General features: G+C 49.1%; 1 protein-coding gene across 1 annotated transcript in view; it reads left to right on the top strand.

Moving 5' to 3' along the window:
* The window catches only part of MMP11 (matrix metallopeptidase 11), a 175,881-nt gene extending 155,505 nt beyond the window's left edge, over window positions 1–20,376 (top strand). Inside the window, exons 6-8 of the mRNA XM_069619922.1 lie at window positions 7,427–7,631; window positions 8,208–8,468; window positions 13,473–20,376. Of these exons, the coding sequence (XP_069476023.1) occupies window positions 7,427–7,631; window positions 8,208–8,468; window positions 13,473–13,612 (606 nt within the window). The 3' untranslated portion in view covers window positions 13,613–20,376. The remainder of the gene's footprint in view (window positions 1–7,426; window positions 7,632–8,207; window positions 8,469–13,472) is intronic.
* The last annotated feature ends 218 nt before the right edge of the window (window positions 20,377–20,594 follow it).

Genomic DNA, 20,594 nt, shown 5'->3' with positions numbered 1-20,594 from the left:
ATAAATGGTTCAGGATGTTCCTCAGTCTTTCAGGTTGTTAAAGAGTCCCGTCTCAAAGCCATCCCCACCTCTTCTTTTTGTAGGAATTAGTTAGGGGTTCCAGTCTCCTAAGCATCCATTAGCCTATTCTCTCACACTCTGGGGTAAAGGGGTCACCCTTCTTATGCGTTTCCATCACAAGCTCTTCGGTTCTTTTAGGGGGTATATGATTCGCCAGACTCTTTGGCTTACATCTGCCTCTTTCCTTCCTCTAGGAGATAACGGTTCACGAGTCTCACCTGCGTACGTTAGCTACTTCTCTCCTTCAAGGCGGTGTATCCTTTGCCATAGGCTGCATGAGCGCTCTATGCTTCCGTGCAGTTGGTAGACCCCAGATGTTTCAGCATCTCATTCACCCCTCTCGGGCAGGAGGATAGGTGTGAGACTCCAGTAACCTTAATGACTTCTCTGGACCTTTCAGGATGCAGGGTAGGTGTGAGACTCCAGCAGTCTCAACGGCTTCTTCAGCCCTCTCGGTGTGTAGTCTAGGTATGATACACAGACAGTCTCAGCGGTTTCTCCAGCACTCTCAGTGTGTAGTCTAGGTATGATACACAGACAGTCTCAGCGGTTTCTCCAGCACTCTCGGTGTGTAGTCTAGGTATGATACACAGACAGTCTCAACGGCTTCTTCAGCCCTCTCGGTGTGTAGTCTAGGTATGATACACAGACAGTCTCAGCGGTTTCTCCAGCACTCTCAGTGTGTAGTCTAGGTATGATACACAGACAGTCTCAGCGGTTTCTCCAGCACTCTCAGGGTGTAGTCTAGGTATGATACACAGACAGTCTCAACGGTTTCTCCAGCCCTCTCGGTGTGTAGTCTAGGTATGATACACAGACAGTCTCAACGGTTTCTCCAGCACTCTCAGTGTGTAGTCTAGGTATGATACACAGACAGTCTCAGCGGTTTCTCCAGCCCTCTCGGTGTGTAGTCTAGGTATGATACACAGACAGTCTCAACGGTTTCTCCAGCACTCTCAGTGTGTAGTCTAGGTATGATACACAGACAGTCTCAATGGCTTCTCCAGCACTCTCAGTGTGTAGTCTAGGTATGATACACAGACAGTCTCAGCGGTTTCTCCAGCCCTCTCAGGGTGCAGGGTAGGAGTTAGTCCTCAGACATGTAAATGGCCTCTTTAGTCCAGTAAGGATGTAGGAATAGTTGTGAGACTCCAGCAGTCTCAATGGCTTCTTCAGCACTCTCAGGATGAGGGGTAGGAGTTAGTCCTCAGACATGTAAATGGCCTCTTTAGTCCAGTAAGGATGTAGGAATAGTTGTGAGACTCCAGCAGTCTCAATGGCTTCTTCAGCACTCTCAGGATGCAGGGTATGAGTTAGGCCTCAGACATGTAAATGGCCTCTTTAGTCCAGTAAGGAGGTAGGGATAGTTGTGAGACTCCAGCAGTCTCAATGGATTCTTTAGCTCTCAGGATGCAGGGTTGCTTTGAAATTCGATTCTGTCTCTGTGGATTCTTAAACCGGCTCAGCATGTGTGACTCCAGCAGTGTCAATGACATTTTCCGGCCTCACAGTATGCAGAGAAGATGTGAGACTCCAGCATTCCCAATAGCTTCTTCAGTCCTCCCAGGATGCAGGGTAGGTGCCGGACTCGAACATTCTTATTCGTTTCTTTGGTCTTCCCTCTCAGGATGAAGGGTAGGTGTGAGACTCCAGCAGTCTCAATGGTTCCTTCAGCCCTGTTAGGGTTTAGGTAGGACTCCAGCAATCTCAATGGCATGTTCAGCCTTATCAGGTCGCATGATATTTGGGAGACCCCTCAATGGATAATTCGGCCCCCTCAGGTGGGAAGATGTGTGTGATACTCCAGCTGTCCTAGTGCCTTTTTCCGTCCACTCAAGATGGAGGGTATGTGCAAGACTCCAGCAGTCTCAATTGCTTTTTCAGCCTTCTTAGGGCGCATGATAGGTATGAGACTCCAGCGTCTCAATGCCTTTCTCTAGGGTGAGGCTCTGGAGCCTTCAGACGCCTTTCTAACTTCTTCAGAAGCCCTTTTGCAGGGGTGGGACTCAGGTCTCCAGATGCTCTTCCAACCTCTTCAAACACTCTTTTCTGCAGGGGCGAGATCTTTAGGCATCCTTCCAAACTCATCAGAAGCTCATTTGCAAGTAAGGCTCAGCATCTCCAGAGGCCCTTCTAACCTCTACTTCATCTCTTTTGCATGAGTGAGACTCTGCAGCCTTCAGGCGTCCTTCCAGACTCCTCAGAATTACTTTTGCAGGGGTGAGGCTCTGGAGCCTTCAGACGCCTTTATAACCTCTTCAGAAGCTCATTTGCAGGACTGAGACTCTGCAGTCTCCAAATATCCTTCCAACCTCTTCAGAAGCTCATTTGCAGGACTGAGACTCAGCAGTCTCCAAATATCCTTCCAACCTCTTCAGAAGCTCTTTTGCAGGGGTGAGACTCAGCAGTCTCCAAATATCCTTCCAACCTCTTCAGAAGCTCTTTTGCAGGGGTGAGGCTCTGCAGTCTCCAGGCATCCTTTCAACCTCTTCAGAAGCTCTTTTGCAGGGGTGAGGCTCTGCAGTCTCTAGGCATCCTTCTAACCTCTTCAGGAGCTCTTTGCAGGGGTGAGGCTCTGCAGTCTCCAGACATCCTTCTAACCTCTTCAGGAGCTCTTTGCAGGGGTGAGGCTCTGCAGTCTCCATACATCCTTCTAACCTCTTCAGGAGCTCTTTGCAGGGGTGAGGCTCTGCAGTCTCCATACATCCTTCTAACCTCTTCAGGAGCTCTTTGCAGGGGTGAGGCTCTGCAGTCTCCAGACATCCTTCTAACCTCTTCAGGAGCTCTTTGCAGTGGTGAGGCTCTGCAGTCTCCATACATCCTTCTAACCTCTTCAGGGGCTCTTTGCAGGGGTGAGGCTCTGCAGTCTCCATACATCCTTCTAACCTCTTCAGGAGCTCTTTGCAGGGGTGAGGCTCTGCAGTCTCCAGACATCCTTCTAACCTCTTCAGGAGCTCTTTGCAGGGGTGAGGCTCTGCAGTCTCCAGACATCCTTCTAACCTCTTCAGAAGCTCTTTTGCAGGCTGCCTCAAGGTAGCCTTCCAGCCTCTTCAGAAGCTCTTTTGCAGGGGTGAGACTCTGTAGTCTCCAGGCATCCTTCTAACCTCTTCAGGAGCTCTTTGCAGGGGTGAGGCTCTGCAGTCTCCAGACATCCTTCTAACCTCTTCAGGAGCTCTTTGCAGTGGTGAGGCTCTGCAGTCTCCATACATCCTTCTAACCTCTTCAGGAGCTCTTTGCAGTGGTGAGGCTCTGCAGTCTCCATACATCCTTCTAACCTCTTCAGGAGCTCTTTGCAGGGGTGAGGCTCTGCAGTCTCCAGACATCCTTCTAACCTCTTCAGGAGCTCTTTGCAGGGGTGAGGCTCTGCAGTCTCCAGACATCCTTCTAACCTCTTCAGAAGCTCTTTTGCAGGCTGCCTCAAGGTAGCCTTCCAGCCTCTTCAGAAGCTCTTTTGCAGGGGTGAGACTCTGTAGTCTCCAGGCATCCTTCTAACCTCTTCAGGAGCTCTTTGCAGGGGTGAGGCTCTGCAGTCTCCAGGCATCCTTTCAACCTCTTCAGAAGCTCTTTTGCAGGGGTGAGACTCAGCAGTCTCCAAATATCCTTCCAACCTCTTCAGAAGCTCTTTTGCAGGGGTGAGGCTCTGCAGTCTCCAGGCATCCTTTCAACCTCTTCAGAAGCTCTTTTGCAGGGGTGAGGCTCTGCAGTCTCTAGGCATCCTTCTAACCTCTTCAGGAGCTCTTTGCAGGGGTGAGGCTCTGCAGTCTCCAGGCATCCTTTCAACCTCTTCAGAAGCTCTTTTGCAGGGGTGAGGCTCTGCAGTCTCCAGACATCCTTCTAACCTCTTCAGGAGCTCTTTGCAGTGGTGAGGCTCTGCAGTCTCCATACATCCTTCTAACCTCTCCAGAAGCTCTTTTGCAGGGGTGAGACTCTGTAGTCTCCAGACATCCTTCTAACCTCTTCAGAAGCTCTTTTGCAGGGGTGAGACTCTGTAGTCTCCAGGCATCCTTCTAACCTCTTCAGGAGCTCTTTGCAGGGGTGAGGCTCTGCAGTCTCCAGACATCCTTCTAACCTCTTCAGGAGCTCTTTGCAGGGGTGAGGCTCTGCAGTCTCCATACATCCTTCTAACCTCTTCAGGAGCTCTTTGCAGGGGTGAGGCTCTGCAGTCTCCATACATCCTTCTAACCTCTTCAGGAGCTCTTTGCAGGGGTGAGGCTCTGCAGTCTCCAGACATCCTTCTAACCTCTTCAGGAGCTCTTTGCAGTGGTGAGGCTCTGCAGTCTCCATACATCCTTCTAACCTCTTCAGGGGCTCTTTGCAGGGGTGAGGCTCTGCAGTCTCCATACATCCTTCTAACCTCTTCAGGAGCTCTTTGCAGGGGTGAGGCTCTGCAGTCTCCAGACATCCTTCTAACCTCTTCAGGAGCTCTTTGCAGGGGTGAGGCTCTGCAGTCTCCAGACATCCTTCTAACCTCTTCAGAAGCTCTTTTGCAGGCTGCCTCAAGGTAGCCTTCCAGCCTCTTCAGAAGCTCTTTTGCAGGGGTGAGACTCTGTAGTCTCCAGGCATCCTTCTAACCTCTTCAGGAGCTCTTTGCAGGGGTGAGGCTCTGCAGTCTCCAGACATCCTTCTAACCTCTTCAGGAGCTCTTTGCAGTGGTGAGGCTCTGCAGTCTCCATACATCCTTCTAACCTCTTCAGGAGCTCTTTGCAGGGGTGAGGCTCTGCAGTCTCCAGACATCCTTCTAACCTCTTCAGGAGCTCTTTGCAGGGGTGAGGCTCTGCAGTCTCCAGACATCCTTCTAACCTCTTCAGAAGCTCTTTTGCAGGCTGCCTCAAGGTAGCCTTCCAGCCTCTTCAGAAGCTCTTTTGCAGGGGTGAGACTCTGTAGTCTCCAGGCATCCTTCTAACCTCTTCAGGAGCTCTTTGCAGGGGTGAGGCTCTGCAGTCTCCAGACATCCTTCTAACCTCTTCAGGAGCTCTTTGCAGTGGTGAGGCTCTGCAGTCTCCATACATCCTTCTAACCTCTTCAGGAGCTCTTTGCAGGGGTGAGGCTCTGCAGTCTCCAGACATCCTTCTAACCTCTTCAGGAGCTCTTTGCAGGGGTGAGGCTCTGCAGTCTCCAGACATCCTTCTAACCTCTTCAGAAGCTCTTTTGCAGGCTGCCTCAAGGTAGCCTTCCAGCCTCTTCAGAAGCTCTTTTGCAGGGGTGAGACTCTGTAGTCTCCAGGCATCCTTCCAATCTCTGCAGAAACTCTTTTGCAGGGGTGAGGCACTGCAGTCTCCAGGCATCCTTCCAACCTCTTCAGAGGCTCTTTTGCAGGAGTGAGACTCTGTAGTCTCCAGGCATCCTTCTAACCTCTTCAGGAGCTCTTTGCAGGGGTGAGGCACTGCAGTCTCCAGGCATCCTTCCAACCTCTTCAGAAGCTCTTTTGCAGGGGTGAGACTCTGCAGTCTCCAGACATCCTTCCAACCTCTTCAGAAGCTCTTTTGCAGGGGTGAGACTCTGTAGTCTCCAGGCATCCTTCCAATCTCTGCAGAAGCTCTTTTGCAGGGGTGAGGCACTGCAGTCTCCAGGCATCCTTCCAACCTCTTCAGAAGCTCTTTTGCAGGAGTGAGACTCTGCAGTCTGAGGAGTTGGCCTCTATTGGGAACGTTTGTGCCGTGTTCCTGATCAGAACACGAGGTAATTATCAGTAAATAAAATGTGAAATGTGGAAAAAATGCTCTTGTTATGGCCGGTGAAAAAAGAGCAGAGGGAACTGCGAGCTGATATACTTCATCTAAGCTGCCTGTTTGGTGGGGGGGTCGCAAAAGTAGCAGCAGATGGTGAAGTCTGAGGTGCACAATGAGACATATGCCTTGTTGCTTGGATGCCATGTGGAGTGGAAGGTCGGGGTGAAGGTCCTTTGGCAGAGCTGTGTGTGGGTGACCCCTAGAGCTGAATGCCAGTGCGTGCAGAAGATGCAGGTGCATTGGGAAACCTCTGCATGTGTTTCGTCATGCTCCGATGCGAGTTGGAGTTCATGCTCAGGGTTGAAGTGCATTAGCAGAGCTGTGTGTGGGTGAACCCTAGAGCTTGAATGCCAGCACGTGCAGAAAATGCAGGTGCATTGGGAAACCTGTGCATGTGTTTCGTCATGCTCTGATGCGAGTTGGAGTTCATGCTCAGGGTTGAGGTGCATTAGCAGAGCTGTGCGTGGGTGACCCCTAGAGCTTGAATGCCAGTGCTGCAGAAGATGCAGGTGCATTGGGAAACCTCTGCATGTGTTTCGTCATGCTCCGATGCGAGTTGGAGTTAAGGCTCAGGGTTGAGGTGCATTAGCAGAGCTGTGTGTGGGTGACCCCTAGAGCTTGAATGCCAGTGCTGCAGAAGATGCAGGTGCATTGGGAAACCTGTGCATGTGTTTCGTCATGCTCCGATGCGAGTTGGAGTTCATGCTCAGGGTTAAGGTGCATTAGCAGAGCTGTGTGTGGATGACCCCTTGACCTTGAATGCCAGTGCTGCAGAGGATGCAGGTGCATTGGGAAACCTCTGCATGTGTCGATGCGAGTTGGAGTTAATGCTCAGGGTTGAGGTGCATTAGCAGAGCTGTGTGTGGGTGACCCCTAGAGCTTGAATGCCAGTGCTGCAGAAGATGCAGGTGCATTGGGAAACCTCTGCATGTGTTTCGTCATGCTCCGATGCGAGTTGGAGTTCATGCTCAGGGTTGAGGTGCATTAGCAGAATGCCAGCGCGTGCAGAAGATGCAGGTGCATTGGGAAACCTCTGCATGTGTTTCGTCATGCTCCGATGCGAGTTGGAGTTCATGCTCAGGGTTGAGGTGCATTAGCAGAGCTGTGTGTGGGTGACCCCTAGAGCTTGAATGCCAGTGCTGCAGAAGATGCAGGTGCATTGGGAAACCTCTGCATGTGTTTCGTCAGGCTCCGATGCGAGTTGGAGTTCATGCTCAGGGTTGAGGTGCTTTAGCAGAGCTGTGTGTGGGTGAGTCCCTAGAGCTGAATGCCAGCGCGTGCAGAAGATGCAGGTGCATTGGGAAACCTGTGCATGGGTTTCGTCATGCTCCGATGCGAGTTGGAGTGAATGCTCAGGGTTGAGGTGCATTAGCAAAGCTGTGTGTAGGTGCGTGGTGAGAAAAAGGTCAGGGTTGAATTGCATTAGCTGAGCTGGATGACTCCGTGCTGGTATTGCAGAAGTAACTATTGCTTGAGGTGTCTCAATTAGGCCTTCAAGGGGCAATCTGGTGCCATGTCAGTAGAGGGGTTCTGCGATAGAGTTCCAGTCACTGTGAACTCCCTGCCCATTGTGTGCCAGCAGAGCTGCTAAACACGCGCCCTATCACTAACACCAAACACCCTCTGCTTTTTTTAAGCCTGATGCCTGTGAAGTGGATTTCGATGCCATCTCTACCATCCGCGGAGAGCTCTTTTTCTTCAAGCATCAGTACGTGTGGCGACTGCGGGGTGGCAAACTCCAGTCCGGCTACCCCGCGTTGGCATCGCGACACTGGAAGGGCATCCCGGACTCCATCGACGCTGCTTTCGAAGACCCCACCGGCAACATCTGGTTCTTTCAAGGTGAGCATGGCTTGAGAACAGCAGAGGGTAGGACGCGGCGAGGCAAGCCTCTGTCTCTCTCTACTCCACAAGACTGGACAGGTGATGGGGGAGCTGTAACCATGGCAACCTCCTCCGGATACGCCCATTCTTTTATTCTACAAAGGATGTTTTCCGGGACTGTTTCTTAAGGCGCGGAAGTCTACGGTTGGTTTTTTGTGAATGTTTTTAGAAGCTGAGCCTCTGTGCTTTGACGGGGCCTCTGCTATAATCCGCTTTACAATGGGTAGCTAGGGAACCTGTGTACAAACATTCACCCATTCGATGGCCTACGATGTGAAAGAAACTTTCTTAGGTTTTAAAAAAAACTTTGGAAACGACTCTTTTCTCATAATTCAGATCAGTGACTCCTCCCTTATTGCATCGTTTCTTTTCCATGATCCCTCTCCGCGCCCTGATGCCCGCGGGCTTTGGCGCATTAGAAGTAGATAAATAAATAAATAACTAAAAATCGTGCTTTGTGGCTGAAGACAATGGAGTTTGTGCCTGGCCTGAAAATGGGCTTTTCAACCGTTCTTCTTGTCCATCACTCCACAGGATCCCAGTATTGGGTGTACGACGGGGAGCGGCAAGTTTCGGGCCCTAACCCTCTCAAGGAGCTGGGCCTGGCCGAGTCCAGCATTCGCGCGGCCCTCATGTGGGGCCCGGAGCAGAATAAGAAAGCCTACTTCTTCAGGGGGGGCAGCTACTGGCGCTTCAACCCCAGCAGCCGGCGTGTGGACAACGTCTACCCCCGCAGCATGGGCGACTGGCGGGGAGTGCCCCCGGCCATCAACGCAGCCTTCCAGGATGAGTATGGTAAGTGGGGGCAGGGGAGAGGGGGTGAGCTGGACACGTTGGTAGCATTGTTTCAGGGATTTCTGGCATAGCCCATTGAGTCTAAGGGCAGTGCAAATGACTACACATTTACTTAACTGCCATGGGTTCCCTCGCCCCCAGTGCCAAGGCCTTTTTTGGTGATTTTGGTATATCGCCATACAATGCCTTCTAACGTTTTAACCCCTTAAGTGCCGAGGAGGCTGGTAACAGGGAGGTAATCCCAAGGACGAGATACCTCGTACACGTAATAGGCTCAACCAAAAATGCAAACGTTTTGCAGCAGATGTGTCTAATGCAGAGGGGTCCCCTAATCAAAAGGGAACATCTTCATTGCAGTTACAGTCTTGTTTTACCAAACTTAAGTGCCGCACGTTTAGGGTGACCAGATTTAAAAAGTAAAAAACAGGGACAGGGCAACTAGCATAAAAGTAGAACTAACTCTTGAAAGTGGCTGTCAAGGCACTCCACTTCAGTAGCACTTGGAGGAGAATGGGGTTTAAGTGTTACTGTTCAAAGACACACATATTAATTTATCACAAACGAACATTATCTTAAGTCATAAATGCAGCATTTCTTCTGTGCCAGATTGTGCCTTCCTTCCTGTCAGCCATGAAGACCTACTACAAAAAACCGGGACCACTGCAGTTTCCAATGGGAACATAATCTTGAGAAAGGGGGGTAGAACATCACAAACCGGCACAGTTCCGGCAAAACCGGGACATCTGGTCACACTACCCTCGTTCGTTACGAGCAGCAACGTTCACTGTAAAGAAAAAACACAGCAGCACCCTAAACACAGTAATTGTGTTCTCAACGTTCCGATTCAACCAATATACCAGTAGTCTACAACCTATGGCTCTATGGATGTTTTGGACTACAACTCTGATCAGTCCTAGCCAGCATAATCAATGGTGGGGGACCATGGGAAGTGTAGTCCGAAGCACCAAGAGAGCCACAGGCTGCAGGCCCTGGCAATATGCACTGCGTTCCGGTTGGATGTCATTGCGTTGGGGACATTTCTCTGCCTGCAGGGGCAATCTCTGCTTTCATAGTGATACAAGTCCCCCTTTTTAATGAAAGCCAAAGGTCTTTAAAATATATGGTGATATATGACTGTAGGGATAGCTGATAACGGCAAACCTCACGCACCAGTCCTGCTTCCACCAGTGGGAAGAGGGTGGCCGATCGACAAACTTTACGCATAGCACAAAGTTCATCTTTATACCTGAGGTCCAAGGCTGGGATACGACACCAGCACCCAGATTCTTAATTCGATATTTTTTCATTATTTATTATTCGTTATAAAAGTTTGCCGTTATTTTCATTTCGTTATAATCACTGTATACCAGTCCAGGCCACCTTAAACATAGTGAAAGCCCAGGGTCCGACTGGGCCATAAAATTGTCTCCGGCACCAATGAAAAAGTGGGCCACAGTTGCAAATGGCTATTCATTCCTGCATAGTACTCATGGTGGAGCTTTTTTTTGGATAAAATGTGATGTAAATTGAGCATTTTAAAGAGTATGTATTCTGCAACCCTGGCCAGAACTACTAGCCGCATAGGGAAGTAACTCATCAAACTGGCCCACTTTGACCCAAAAACTGGCCCACACCAGACTTTTGCGTTTTGGGTTCGGCCTATTGCCTTATAGGCCAGTCCGAGGCTGAGTGAAACCGTCATGCCAGGGTGGAGTAGCTTGGCTGGATGAGGTCTGCTGGCAGGTGCCAATGGCAAGCAAATCTGCATGAGGAATGGATCCCTAAAAAATGACCAAAGTAATCTTAGAAAGAAAGTGTGCTGGTGGGTAAAGCCTCTCCACCACAGCTAGATTCTTCGGCACCTCTTTGGGCTTTTATAAATCCGTGCTTAGGTCATTAGCAGCTGGTGATCACTCTTTCAGTGAAATACTGCTTGAGACGGGAACAGGATCACTTTGAGAATTATCCTGCAGTGTTAACGTTTCTGTCTCAGCCAATGGAAGGGAGCCCTTTTTTGTACATCGAATGGTCAGCCAATGGAAGGGAGCCCTTTTAGCAGCCAATGGAAGGGAGCCCTTTTTTTGTACATCGAATGTGTAAGTGGCATTGCCCAGTAGTAGCAGCCAATGGAAGGGAGGCCTTTTTTTTTTACATCGAATGGGCAGCCAATGGAAGGGAGCCCTTTTTTTGTACATCGGATGGGCAGCCAATGGAAGGGAGCCCTTTTAGCACCCAATGGAAGGGAGCCCTTTTTTTGTACATCTAACGGTCAACCAAAGGAAGGGAGCCCTTTTAGCAGCCAATGGAAAGGAGCCCTTTTTTTGTACATCGAATGGTCAGCCAATGGAAGGGAGCCCTTTTTTTGTACATCGAATGTGTAAGTGGCATTGCCCAGTAGTAGAAGCCAATGGAAGGGAGCCCTTTTTTTGTACATCGAATGTGTAAGTGGCATTGGCCAGTAGTAGCAGCCAATGGAAGGGAGCCCTTTTTTTGTACATCGAATGTGTAAGTGGCTTTGCCCAGTAGTAGCAGCCAATGGAAGGGAGGCCTTTTTTGTACATCGAATGGGCAGCCAATGGAAGGGAGCCCTTTTTTTGTACATCGAATGGGCAGCCAATGGAAGGGAGCCCTTTTTTGTACATCGAATGTTTAAGTAGCATTGCCTAGTAGCTAGTAGTAGGCAGATGAGGCGCAAAGCTGTAGATACATAAAAATGACTCTCGAGCTGTCAGTCAGTTACCAGTGAGTAAATTTGGGATCCGGATAGTCTCAGGAGCAGTGCTAGGCCTTCGAGGAAAACCTTCTAGGCACCCTTATCCACCAGGCAGTCTCCTTCCCTTTTCAATATGGCAGTAACGGAGAAGGAAGCTACTCTCAAGCAGGGCTAGGCGCAAGAAAGACATTCATGGAGGAGAGAGCGAGTTGTAAGCAGAAAGGAGTTTTAGCATGGAAACCAGACTTGAACTGTCCCGTGTACCATAGGACAATGCTAAAGGGCCGGCCGATCTGGGCCACATTCGTGAGCCAAATTGATGGGCCAGTGCCCTAGTCACCTAGTGGTTGTTATTGACCCAATGTGCTTAGAAATCTCACTATTGGCCAAACAAGCGACCAAGAATATTTCACCAGACAGCACTCAAACAGTGTTTGACAAAAAGTAATTAGACCCAATTTGCGATTGTGAGACCCTTTTGTATTGGTGGCCAGGCTTATTTGTTAACCAATCCCCCCACAAGCCTAATCAGTGACCATCCACCCTGTACACATTTCCCCCGCTGACCTGTGCAAGATCCTGCACACTGTAAAAAGGTTGTTAAAGGGCCACTGGGTGAGAGAATAGGTCAGGAACCTCAAAATGAGACAATCCCTAGACTAGGAGTGTAATTTGTATCCCGATGAAGGATATGTGCATGTAGGGAAAACAAGGAGACCCCAGATAACTACCACCAGCTGGCAGACTGTGCCACTAACACACGAGATAGTCAAAATAAAGGGCAGATCCAGAAGTAAGGGCTAAGTCTCTGGACCCGGATCCGGAATTGCGGGAGTCTCCAGATAACTGCTGCATAAGGGCTACACTTGCAGCACCATTGAGAAGTGCTAGCAGATACTGTTCCCTTTGTCCAACTCTGGGCCTTGAGGACCTGAATCCTGACGGGTTTTAAGGAGTGCCTGAATCCTGGCGGGTTTTCAGGATATCCCTCATTAATATTCATGAGGAAAAATGTGCATACATTTAGAATCATTGAATGCAAATTTATCTCATGAATATTAATGATGGGTATCCGTCATCTTCTGGGGTCTCAACATGGGCATCCTTGTTTTTTTTCCTGGCATGATGGCCTGTGTTGGCCTACACCCCGACCAAATGGAATCCTTACTCTGGGTTTGATACATCACAGGAAGATCCGCCCTTTATCGAGGAATCTAATCCCAGAATGAAGCACAGGCTATACAAGGCAGTGTCTCGATGCGCGAAGTCCACTTTTTCAGCTTCAAAGCAGTGTCACTTGAAATGTTATTTTGTCAGTCAAAGACAGTCATCTCTTGTTACACTACACACACCGAGCAGATAATGGAGGGCGAGGTTGTACTGCTGCCCAGCCAGAGAGACAATTGTCATATTGCAGGACATAATGTGGCTAAGCAAGGTTACAGCACCATTGGAGGGATGTTGAGACGCACACACAGAAGCACAACCTCAATCGCCTGTAGCATTGTGATCCGTTCTGGAGGCCTCATCTGGAGGGTTCTCTAGTTGTGAAGGCTTCGTCTGGGGTATTTTGGCCTCTTCTGAAGCCGACCCCTACACCGGGAGTAACAGGCCCAGTCCCGAAGGCCTCCTCTGCAGTACTGAGACCAGAGGTAGAGGGCTATTTTCAAATACTGAGGACCCTGCTGAATCCCATGGTTTCAGAAGGAAAAGAAAGACTGCAGAGCAGCGTCTACAGCCTGTGCTCTCCAGATGTCGAAGAACACAACTGCCATCAACCCTCACCAGTATCGTCAATGGTGAGGGAACACAGGAGTTCTAGTCCAAAACATCTGGAGAGCCATAGGTTGCAGAATCCTGATGTAGGGAGTCCACAGGCCAGTGGGCAAAATGGTATATGCTTCAAGCCACCAGCCCTAAGACAGAGGCTCAAACATGAAAATTCAGATATGCCTGCGGGCCCCAGCGCAATATAAACAAATAAGCATAAACATACATAAACATAGCCCTAGAAAGATATATTTTCACAGAAAGGGTCAGCCTCACAGTAGAATAATTGGCAGCAAAAGATGGTGCTTAAAGACCAGGTGCAGACAAGAGAACACTAGTAAAGCGGAAACTGAGGTAATTGAGGGCTGTACACAGGAAATAGACCAGTGGACGAGCTTGATCAACCTACTACACTACGTGTTTTCATGTAAAGTGAGTGTTCACACTTTTTCTGTGGTTCAGTGTGTACTGAATGTGACTCCCCCTAAGTCTGTTTCACCTGTGCACTTTCTCCCCTGCAGGTTACGCGTACTTTGTGAGGGGAAGGCAGTACTGGAAGTTTGACCCCGTTCACGTGAAAGTGTTGGAGGGCTACCCTCGCCAGATCAACCAGGACTTCTTCCACTGCCCAGCTCCCACCGCTGCCAACTCGCTCAGATGAAGGGAGCAACAAAGGACTGGGTGCAAGTGCCCACCAGACACTAACTTCCACTTCTGTGCTCTGCGGTGCTTTGCCCTATTGGACGATTGTGGCTTTCCCCTCTGGCCAGAAGTACAAAGAAAGGTTGGCCTGTTTTCTGGACTCGCCAGTACTAGCCACTCCTTCGTAACATACATGTGGCTGGGGTTTGGGCGCTTGTGATTCCTGCATACAACTCACTGTCCTCAAAGATCTGTTCTGGAAAGGGATTCACCGCCAAATATTGGCACCTGGGTCAAGACCCACTGAGTAGTGAGGGTGGTGGATGGAGGAACTCTGTCCTTCTTAAATCATTTGATGTTATGAACCCATTCCATCAAAGCATACAAGGCCTAACATGCCAGACCACGAACCCCCAAAAACAAATGCATTGAGAAATAGTCCCATTCCTGGGGTGGAACATACTGTTCCTGAAGGTGAGAGACCACTGCGCAACACTTGTTAAGATGAGATAACGAACTGCTGTCCCAAGAAATGCTGCAGCATTGCATTCTGGCAAATTGTTGAAGCGGTGGAACACAAAGAACTCAAGATGAGCTGTTTGGGGGGCTATGGTGTCTAATGTTGCTCTCCTGCCTCCATCGTATCATGGTCTGTAAGAGGCTGATGATGCTGTCTCGCCACCACGAGATCACGGTCCATAGGCTGTTGAGGGTGCTCCACTATCTGCATTGCTTTTTGGTCTGTAGGAGGTTAAGGGTGCTTTGTAGCCACCATGGTATCATAGTCCAATGGCTGTTGAGGGTGTGCCACTACCTCAATTTTATCATGGTCTATAAGAGACTGAGCATGCTCTCTTGCCACCATGATATCATGGTCCATAGGTTGTTGAGGGTGCTCCGCTATCCTCATTGCTTAATGGTCTGGAGGAGGTGAAGGGTGCTTTGTTGACACCATGGTATCATGATCCTTAGGCTGTTGAGGGTGTGCCAATATCTCCATGTTATCATGGTCTATAAGAGGCTGAGGATTCTCTCTTACCACCATGATATCATAGTCTATAGGCTGTTGAGGGTGTGCCACTACCTCGATTTTATTGTAGTCTATAAGAGGCTGAGGATGCTCTCTTGCCACCATGATATCATAATCCATAGGCTGTTGAGGGTGTGCCAATATCTCCATGTTATCATGGTCTATAAGAGGCTGAAAATGCTCTCTTGCCACCATGATATCATAATCCATCGGCTGTTGAGGGTGTGCTACTATATCCATGTTATCATGGTCTATAAGAAGCTGAGGATTCTCTCTTGCCACCATGATATCATAGTCTACAGGCTGTTGAGGGTGTGCCACTACCTCGATTTTATCATAGTCTATAAGAGGCTGAGGATCCTCTCTTGCCACCATGATATCATGGTCCATAGGTTGTTGAGGGTGATCCGCTATCTTCATTGCTTTATGGTCTGTAGGAGCTTAAGGGTGCTTTGTTGCCACCGTGGTATCATGATCCATAGACTGTTGAGGGTGTTCCACTATCTCCATGTTATCATGGTCTATAAGAGGCTGAGGATGCTCTTTTGCTACCATGATATCATGGTCCATAGGCTGTTGAGGGTGCTCCGCTATCTTCATTGCTTTATGGTCTGTAGGAGGTTAAGGGTGCTTTGTTGCCACCATAGTATCATGGTCCTTAGGCTGTTGAGGGTGTGCCACTATCTCCATGTTAGCATGGTCTATAAGAGGCTGAGGATGCTCTCTTACCACCATGATATCATAGTCCATAGGCTATTGAGGGGGTGCCGCTTCCTTCATTTTATCATGGTCTATAAGAGGTTGAGGATGCTCTCTTGCCACCATGATATCATGGTCCATAGGTTGTTGAGGATGACCCGCGATCCTCATTGCTTTATGGTCTGTAGGAGGTTAGGGTGCTTAGTTGCCACCGTGGTATCATGATCCATAGACTGTTGAGGGTGTTCCACTATCTCTATGTTATCATGGTCTATAAGATGCTGAGGATGCTCTCTTGCCACCATGATATCATAATTCATAGGCTGTTGAGGGTGTGCCGCTGTCTCCCTTGTTATCATGGTTTATAAGAGGCTGAGGATGCTCTCTTGCCACCATGATATCATGGTTCATAGGTTGTTGGGGGTGTCAGCTACCTCCATTTGATCATTGACTGTAGATTGAGTGTGCCATCTTGCCACCATTTGCATGGTATACAGGAGGGTGAGGGTGCTTTGTTGCCACCATGCCCTCTTGGTCCATGGGCTTTTGAGCGTGCTCTGCTACATTCATTGTTTTATGGTCTGTAGTCTGTTGAGGGTGCTCCCTTCCCACCATTGTATCATGTTCTATAGGCTGTAGATGGTGTCCCAGTACCTCCATTGTATCACAATCTGTAGGAGGTTGAGGGTGCTCTGTTGCCACCGTGGTATCATGATCCATAGACTGTTGAGGGTGTTCCACTATCTCCATGTTATCATGGTCTATAAGAGGCTGAAGATGCTCTTTTGCTACCTTGATATCATGGTCCATAGGCTGTTGAGGGTGCTCCGCTATCTTCATTGCTTTATGGTCTGTAGGAGGTTAAGGGTGCTTTGTTGCCACCATGGTATCATGGTCCATAGGCTGTTGAGGGTGTGCCACTATCTCCATGTTAGCATGGTCTATAAGAGGCTGAGGATGCTCTCTTACCACCATGATATCATAGTCCATAGGCTGTTGAGGGTGTGCCGCTTCCTTCATTTTATCATGGTCTATAAGAGGCTGAGGATGCTCTCTTGACACCATGATATCATGGTCCATAGGTTGTTGAGGATGATCTGCAATCTTCATTGCTTTATGGTCTGTAAGACGTTAGGGTGCTTAGTTGCCACCGTGGTATCATGATCCATAGACTGTTCAATGTGTTCCACTATCTCCATGTTATCATGGTCTATAAGAGGCTGAGGATGCCCTCTTGCCACCATGATATCATAATCCATAGGCTGTTGAGGGTGTGCCGCTGTCTCCCTTGTTATCATGGTTTATAAGAGGCTGAGGATGCTCTCTTGCCACCATGATATCATGGTTCATGGGTTGTTGGGGGTGTCAGCTACCTCCATTTGATCATTGACTGTAGAACATTGAGTGTGCCATCTTGCCACCATTTGCATGGTATACAGGAGGGTGAGGGTGCTTTGTTGCCACCATGCCCTCTTGGTCCATAGGCTTTTGAGCGTTCTCTGCTACATTCATTGGTTTATGGTCTGTAGTCTGTTGAGGGTGCTTCCTTCCCACCATTGTATCATGTTCTATAGGCTGTAGATGGTGTCCCAGTACCTCCATTGTATCACAATCTGTAGGAGGTTGAGGGTGCTCTGTTGCCAACGTGGTATCATGATCCATAGACTGTTGAGGGTGTTCCACTATCTCCATGTTATCATGGTCTATAAGAGGCTGAGGATGCTCTTTTGCTACCTTGATATCATGGTCCATAGGCTGTTGAGGGTGCTCCGCTATCTTCATTGCTTTATGGTCTGTAGGAGGTTAAGGGTGCTTTGTTGCCACCATGGTATCATGGTCCTTAGGCTGTTGAGGGTGTGCCACTATCTCCATGTTAGCATGGTCTATAAGAGGCTGAGGATGCTCTCTTACCACCATGATATCATAGTCCATAGGCTGTTGAGGGTGTGCCGCTTCCTTCATTTTATCATGGTCTATAAGAGGCTGAGGATGCTCTCTTGACACCATGATATCATGGTCCATAAGTTGTTGAGGATGATCTGCAATCTTCATTGCTTTATGGTCTGTAAGACGTTAGGGTGCTTAGTTGCCACCGTGGTATCATGATCCATAGACTGTTCAATGTGTTCCACTATCTCCATGTTATCATGGTCTATAAGAGGCTGAGGATGCCCTCTTGCCACCATGATATCATAATCCATAGGCTGTTGAGGGTGTGCCGCTGTCTCCCTTGTTATCATGGTTTATAAGAGGCTGAGGATGCTCTCTTGCCACCATGATATCATGGTTCATGGGTTGTTGGGGGTGTCAGCTACCTCCATTTGATCATTGACTGTAGAACATTGAGTGTGCCATCTTGCCACCATTTGCATGGTATACAGGAGGGTGAGGGTGCTTTGTTGCCACCATGCCCTCTTGGTCCATAGGCTTTTGAGCGTTCTCTGCTACATTCATTGGTTTATGGTCTGTAGTCTGTTGAGGGTGCTTCCTTCCCACCATTGTATCATGTTCTATAGGCTGTAGATGGTGTCCCAGTACCTCCATTGTATCACAATCTGCAGGAGGTTGAGGGTGCTCTGTTGCCACCTTGGTATCACACCCATAGGCTGTTGAGGGTGCGTCGCTACCTCCATTATATTATAGTATGCAGGAGGTTGAGGGTGCACTGTTACTTCCAAGTCTTCAAAATCCATGGGCAATCGATGATGCTTAACTGCCTCATGTATCATATCCCATCTAGTGTGTCCCGTAGAATCTGCATGTTATGACAGGTAGCGACTGTGTCAACATGCTGCCCTCAACCCACATTCACATCCCTAGGCTGGAAGCAACATCTGGATGAAGCACTATGGGGCAGCAGTTCTGCAAATCTCCCTGTGGGCTTATTGCTTCCATCAGCCCCGGAATCATAGCATTCCCAAGCAGTGGCTGCACCCCAACAACCACGACCAGCATTGGTGCTTGCGATCTATAGTGCATAGTCCAGGTAACGTGTGTGAGCCTGATGAGAAGGTGGCAGAGAATGTGAAGATCATCTTCTTTACACATCTGTCCGGCCACAGCTGCGAGAGTCTAAACACGAGAAGAGACCCTTTCTAGAAGACGGGTAGCGGCTAGGAAGATTGATGTTGGTTCAGGGCATGTACGATGATAAATATGCTCCTACAATAGTAACACCATGATACCAAAGAGGAACCAAATAGAGTAGTTACGCTTGGGACTGCCTGATATCAATTGATAAGCCATGCATGGATACCAGCTTTAACCCTCCAACGCATAAGGGTACAGAATTTTTCTCTGAGACTATGGGTTCAACGAGATTAACTCAGTTGACCACATCCTTGCCTACATCGGCCACTCAATGGCACTTTCTTTCGGCCTATGGTGCTGCACCCCCAGACACCACTGTACAAGCATCATCCTGTTCATCAGCCCATGATAAGGCTCATAAACTATTTGGGTGATCAGCAGCTCTCTGTGATCCTTCAATTATCCTACCCAGCGATATCACCTGGCCACCAGTGTACCCAGCACGGACATCAGCGAGCACTACCAGCATTGCCGATCCTGGCCCTCAAGAGCACTACCTCCGCCTGGGCATCGTGAGATTTAGGCTGAAGATGCTATTCCGAGTGTGTGTTGCTATTTGTACCTTCGTTAATGCAATAATGTACCTTATTAATATTGTTATGATCACTAATATGTTCTTATTTTGTATCGGTTTGTACAAATGTGTATTTTTATTGTCATAAAAGGAGGCGTAGCAGTCGGCGCGGGACGCTGAGCTGGACTATGGCTCTCTTGACTATGTAACTTCCTGTAATCAATGTGGTAAAAGTTTCTCTGGGAAATAAAATACAAGGAGGAGCAGTATTGAAACTTTTCCTCAAATAATTGGACCTCAGGTAGGCCTACGTAAGCGAGGCAGTCGGGTGGGAGAGGGGGGCCACCAAATGAAGACAAGAGTGTGTCTGCCAGTGGGAAAGTAGATGGACTGCTGTCACGGGGGAATGTGTAGAGGCCCTTTAAGAGGGGCCTCGTCAGAGGAGGAACAGGAGGAGCTTCAGGGGAGGAAGGGGCAGTAGCTTAATAAAGAACTGAGAAGAGCACCACGCGCCATAGCCCGGTCTCGCTTTTTAGGCCTGTCAGCCAAAGGTAACAACTGGCGACGAGGATAAAGCCACACGAGAGGAATGGTAGCAGTTCTATGCCGGCCCATTCGCTCCTTGCACCGCCGTGTGTGTGAAGGGAGCCGTCCTTCTGCGGCGTCCGACTGCGGCAACTCCTTCCTAGCCGTATACACGGCGTCCTTGCCTCGCTCCAAGCAAGCTCGCTCACTGCTCCTGCTCCGGTGTGCCCAGCCGAGCAGCTGCCCTGTCCCCCCCGCCAAAGACGATGGCAGCGATCCTCTGAGGCGGGGAAAGCACATTGGGTGTGTGTAGAGTAATGGCTTCTCTTCTGGCAACAATGGGGTTTCCAGCACTGGAAATATAAAACAGCCCCAAGTGACAGAACCACATGATTCTGAAGAGGTCAAGCAAAGGAGGCCACGTGAGGCTGCATTGGTACACCCAAGGGGACCGGAGCAGAGGCTCTAACTGGGACGGGTCTGCAGCAGATGCGGTCCACCACAGGGCTAAAAAGAGGGGCAGGAGCAATGGTAATCCACTGTTTTTGGCAAGGCTAGAAAAGCAATGAGGCAGCAACAGGGAACCCAGGGCGTGGGCGTGATGTAGGGGTGATAGTCCCGAGATTGCATTAGCAATAGTGAGGTTCCTGTTAGAAGATAAACGGGTGCTCCCAGCAATGATATTTAGTAGTGAAATAGGGGGATTCCCATTTGCATATCTATTATGCTCCAGTATGCTTGACCAGGGAGCCCCAAAAAGGCTCTCAGCAGGATTACCTGAACACCTGTGGACTTCATACATGTACTTCAGGTCTCAGGTTCAGTGTTACGTGTTATGGGTCGCCAAACAATCTGTAAATATGTGTACATTTTTAAAATGCCCTCGTTTTCTATGTGTATGAATAAACACAACCTCTTTTCTAAATGCCTGTTCTTATGTGACTCCTTGACATAAACCTTTTAAGGGATTGCTGCAAAACGTGTAGGGGCCTCCTTGTTTTGGGAAACATTGAACTTGATGGGTTCCCCTGTGCATCGAAGAAACTTCCCCCAGGCGACGAGCACTGACTGCTGGGAGAATGGTCTGGAAAGTTGAGGCTCCGATTCTCTGAGGTCACTTCCTGCAAGACAAATCACTGTGTC

The sequence above is a fragment of the Ambystoma mexicanum genome, chromosome 10, assembly GCF_040938575.1.
Source record: "Ambystoma mexicanum isolate Mex_15411 chromosome 10, UKY_AmexF1_1, whole genome shotgun sequence".
Taxonomy (NCBI): Eukaryota; Metazoa; Chordata; class Amphibia; order Caudata; family Ambystomatidae; genus Ambystoma; species Ambystoma mexicanum.
The sequence above is the reverse complement of the archived record's forward strand: the minus strand, read 5'-3'. Positions and strand labels throughout refer to the sequence as shown.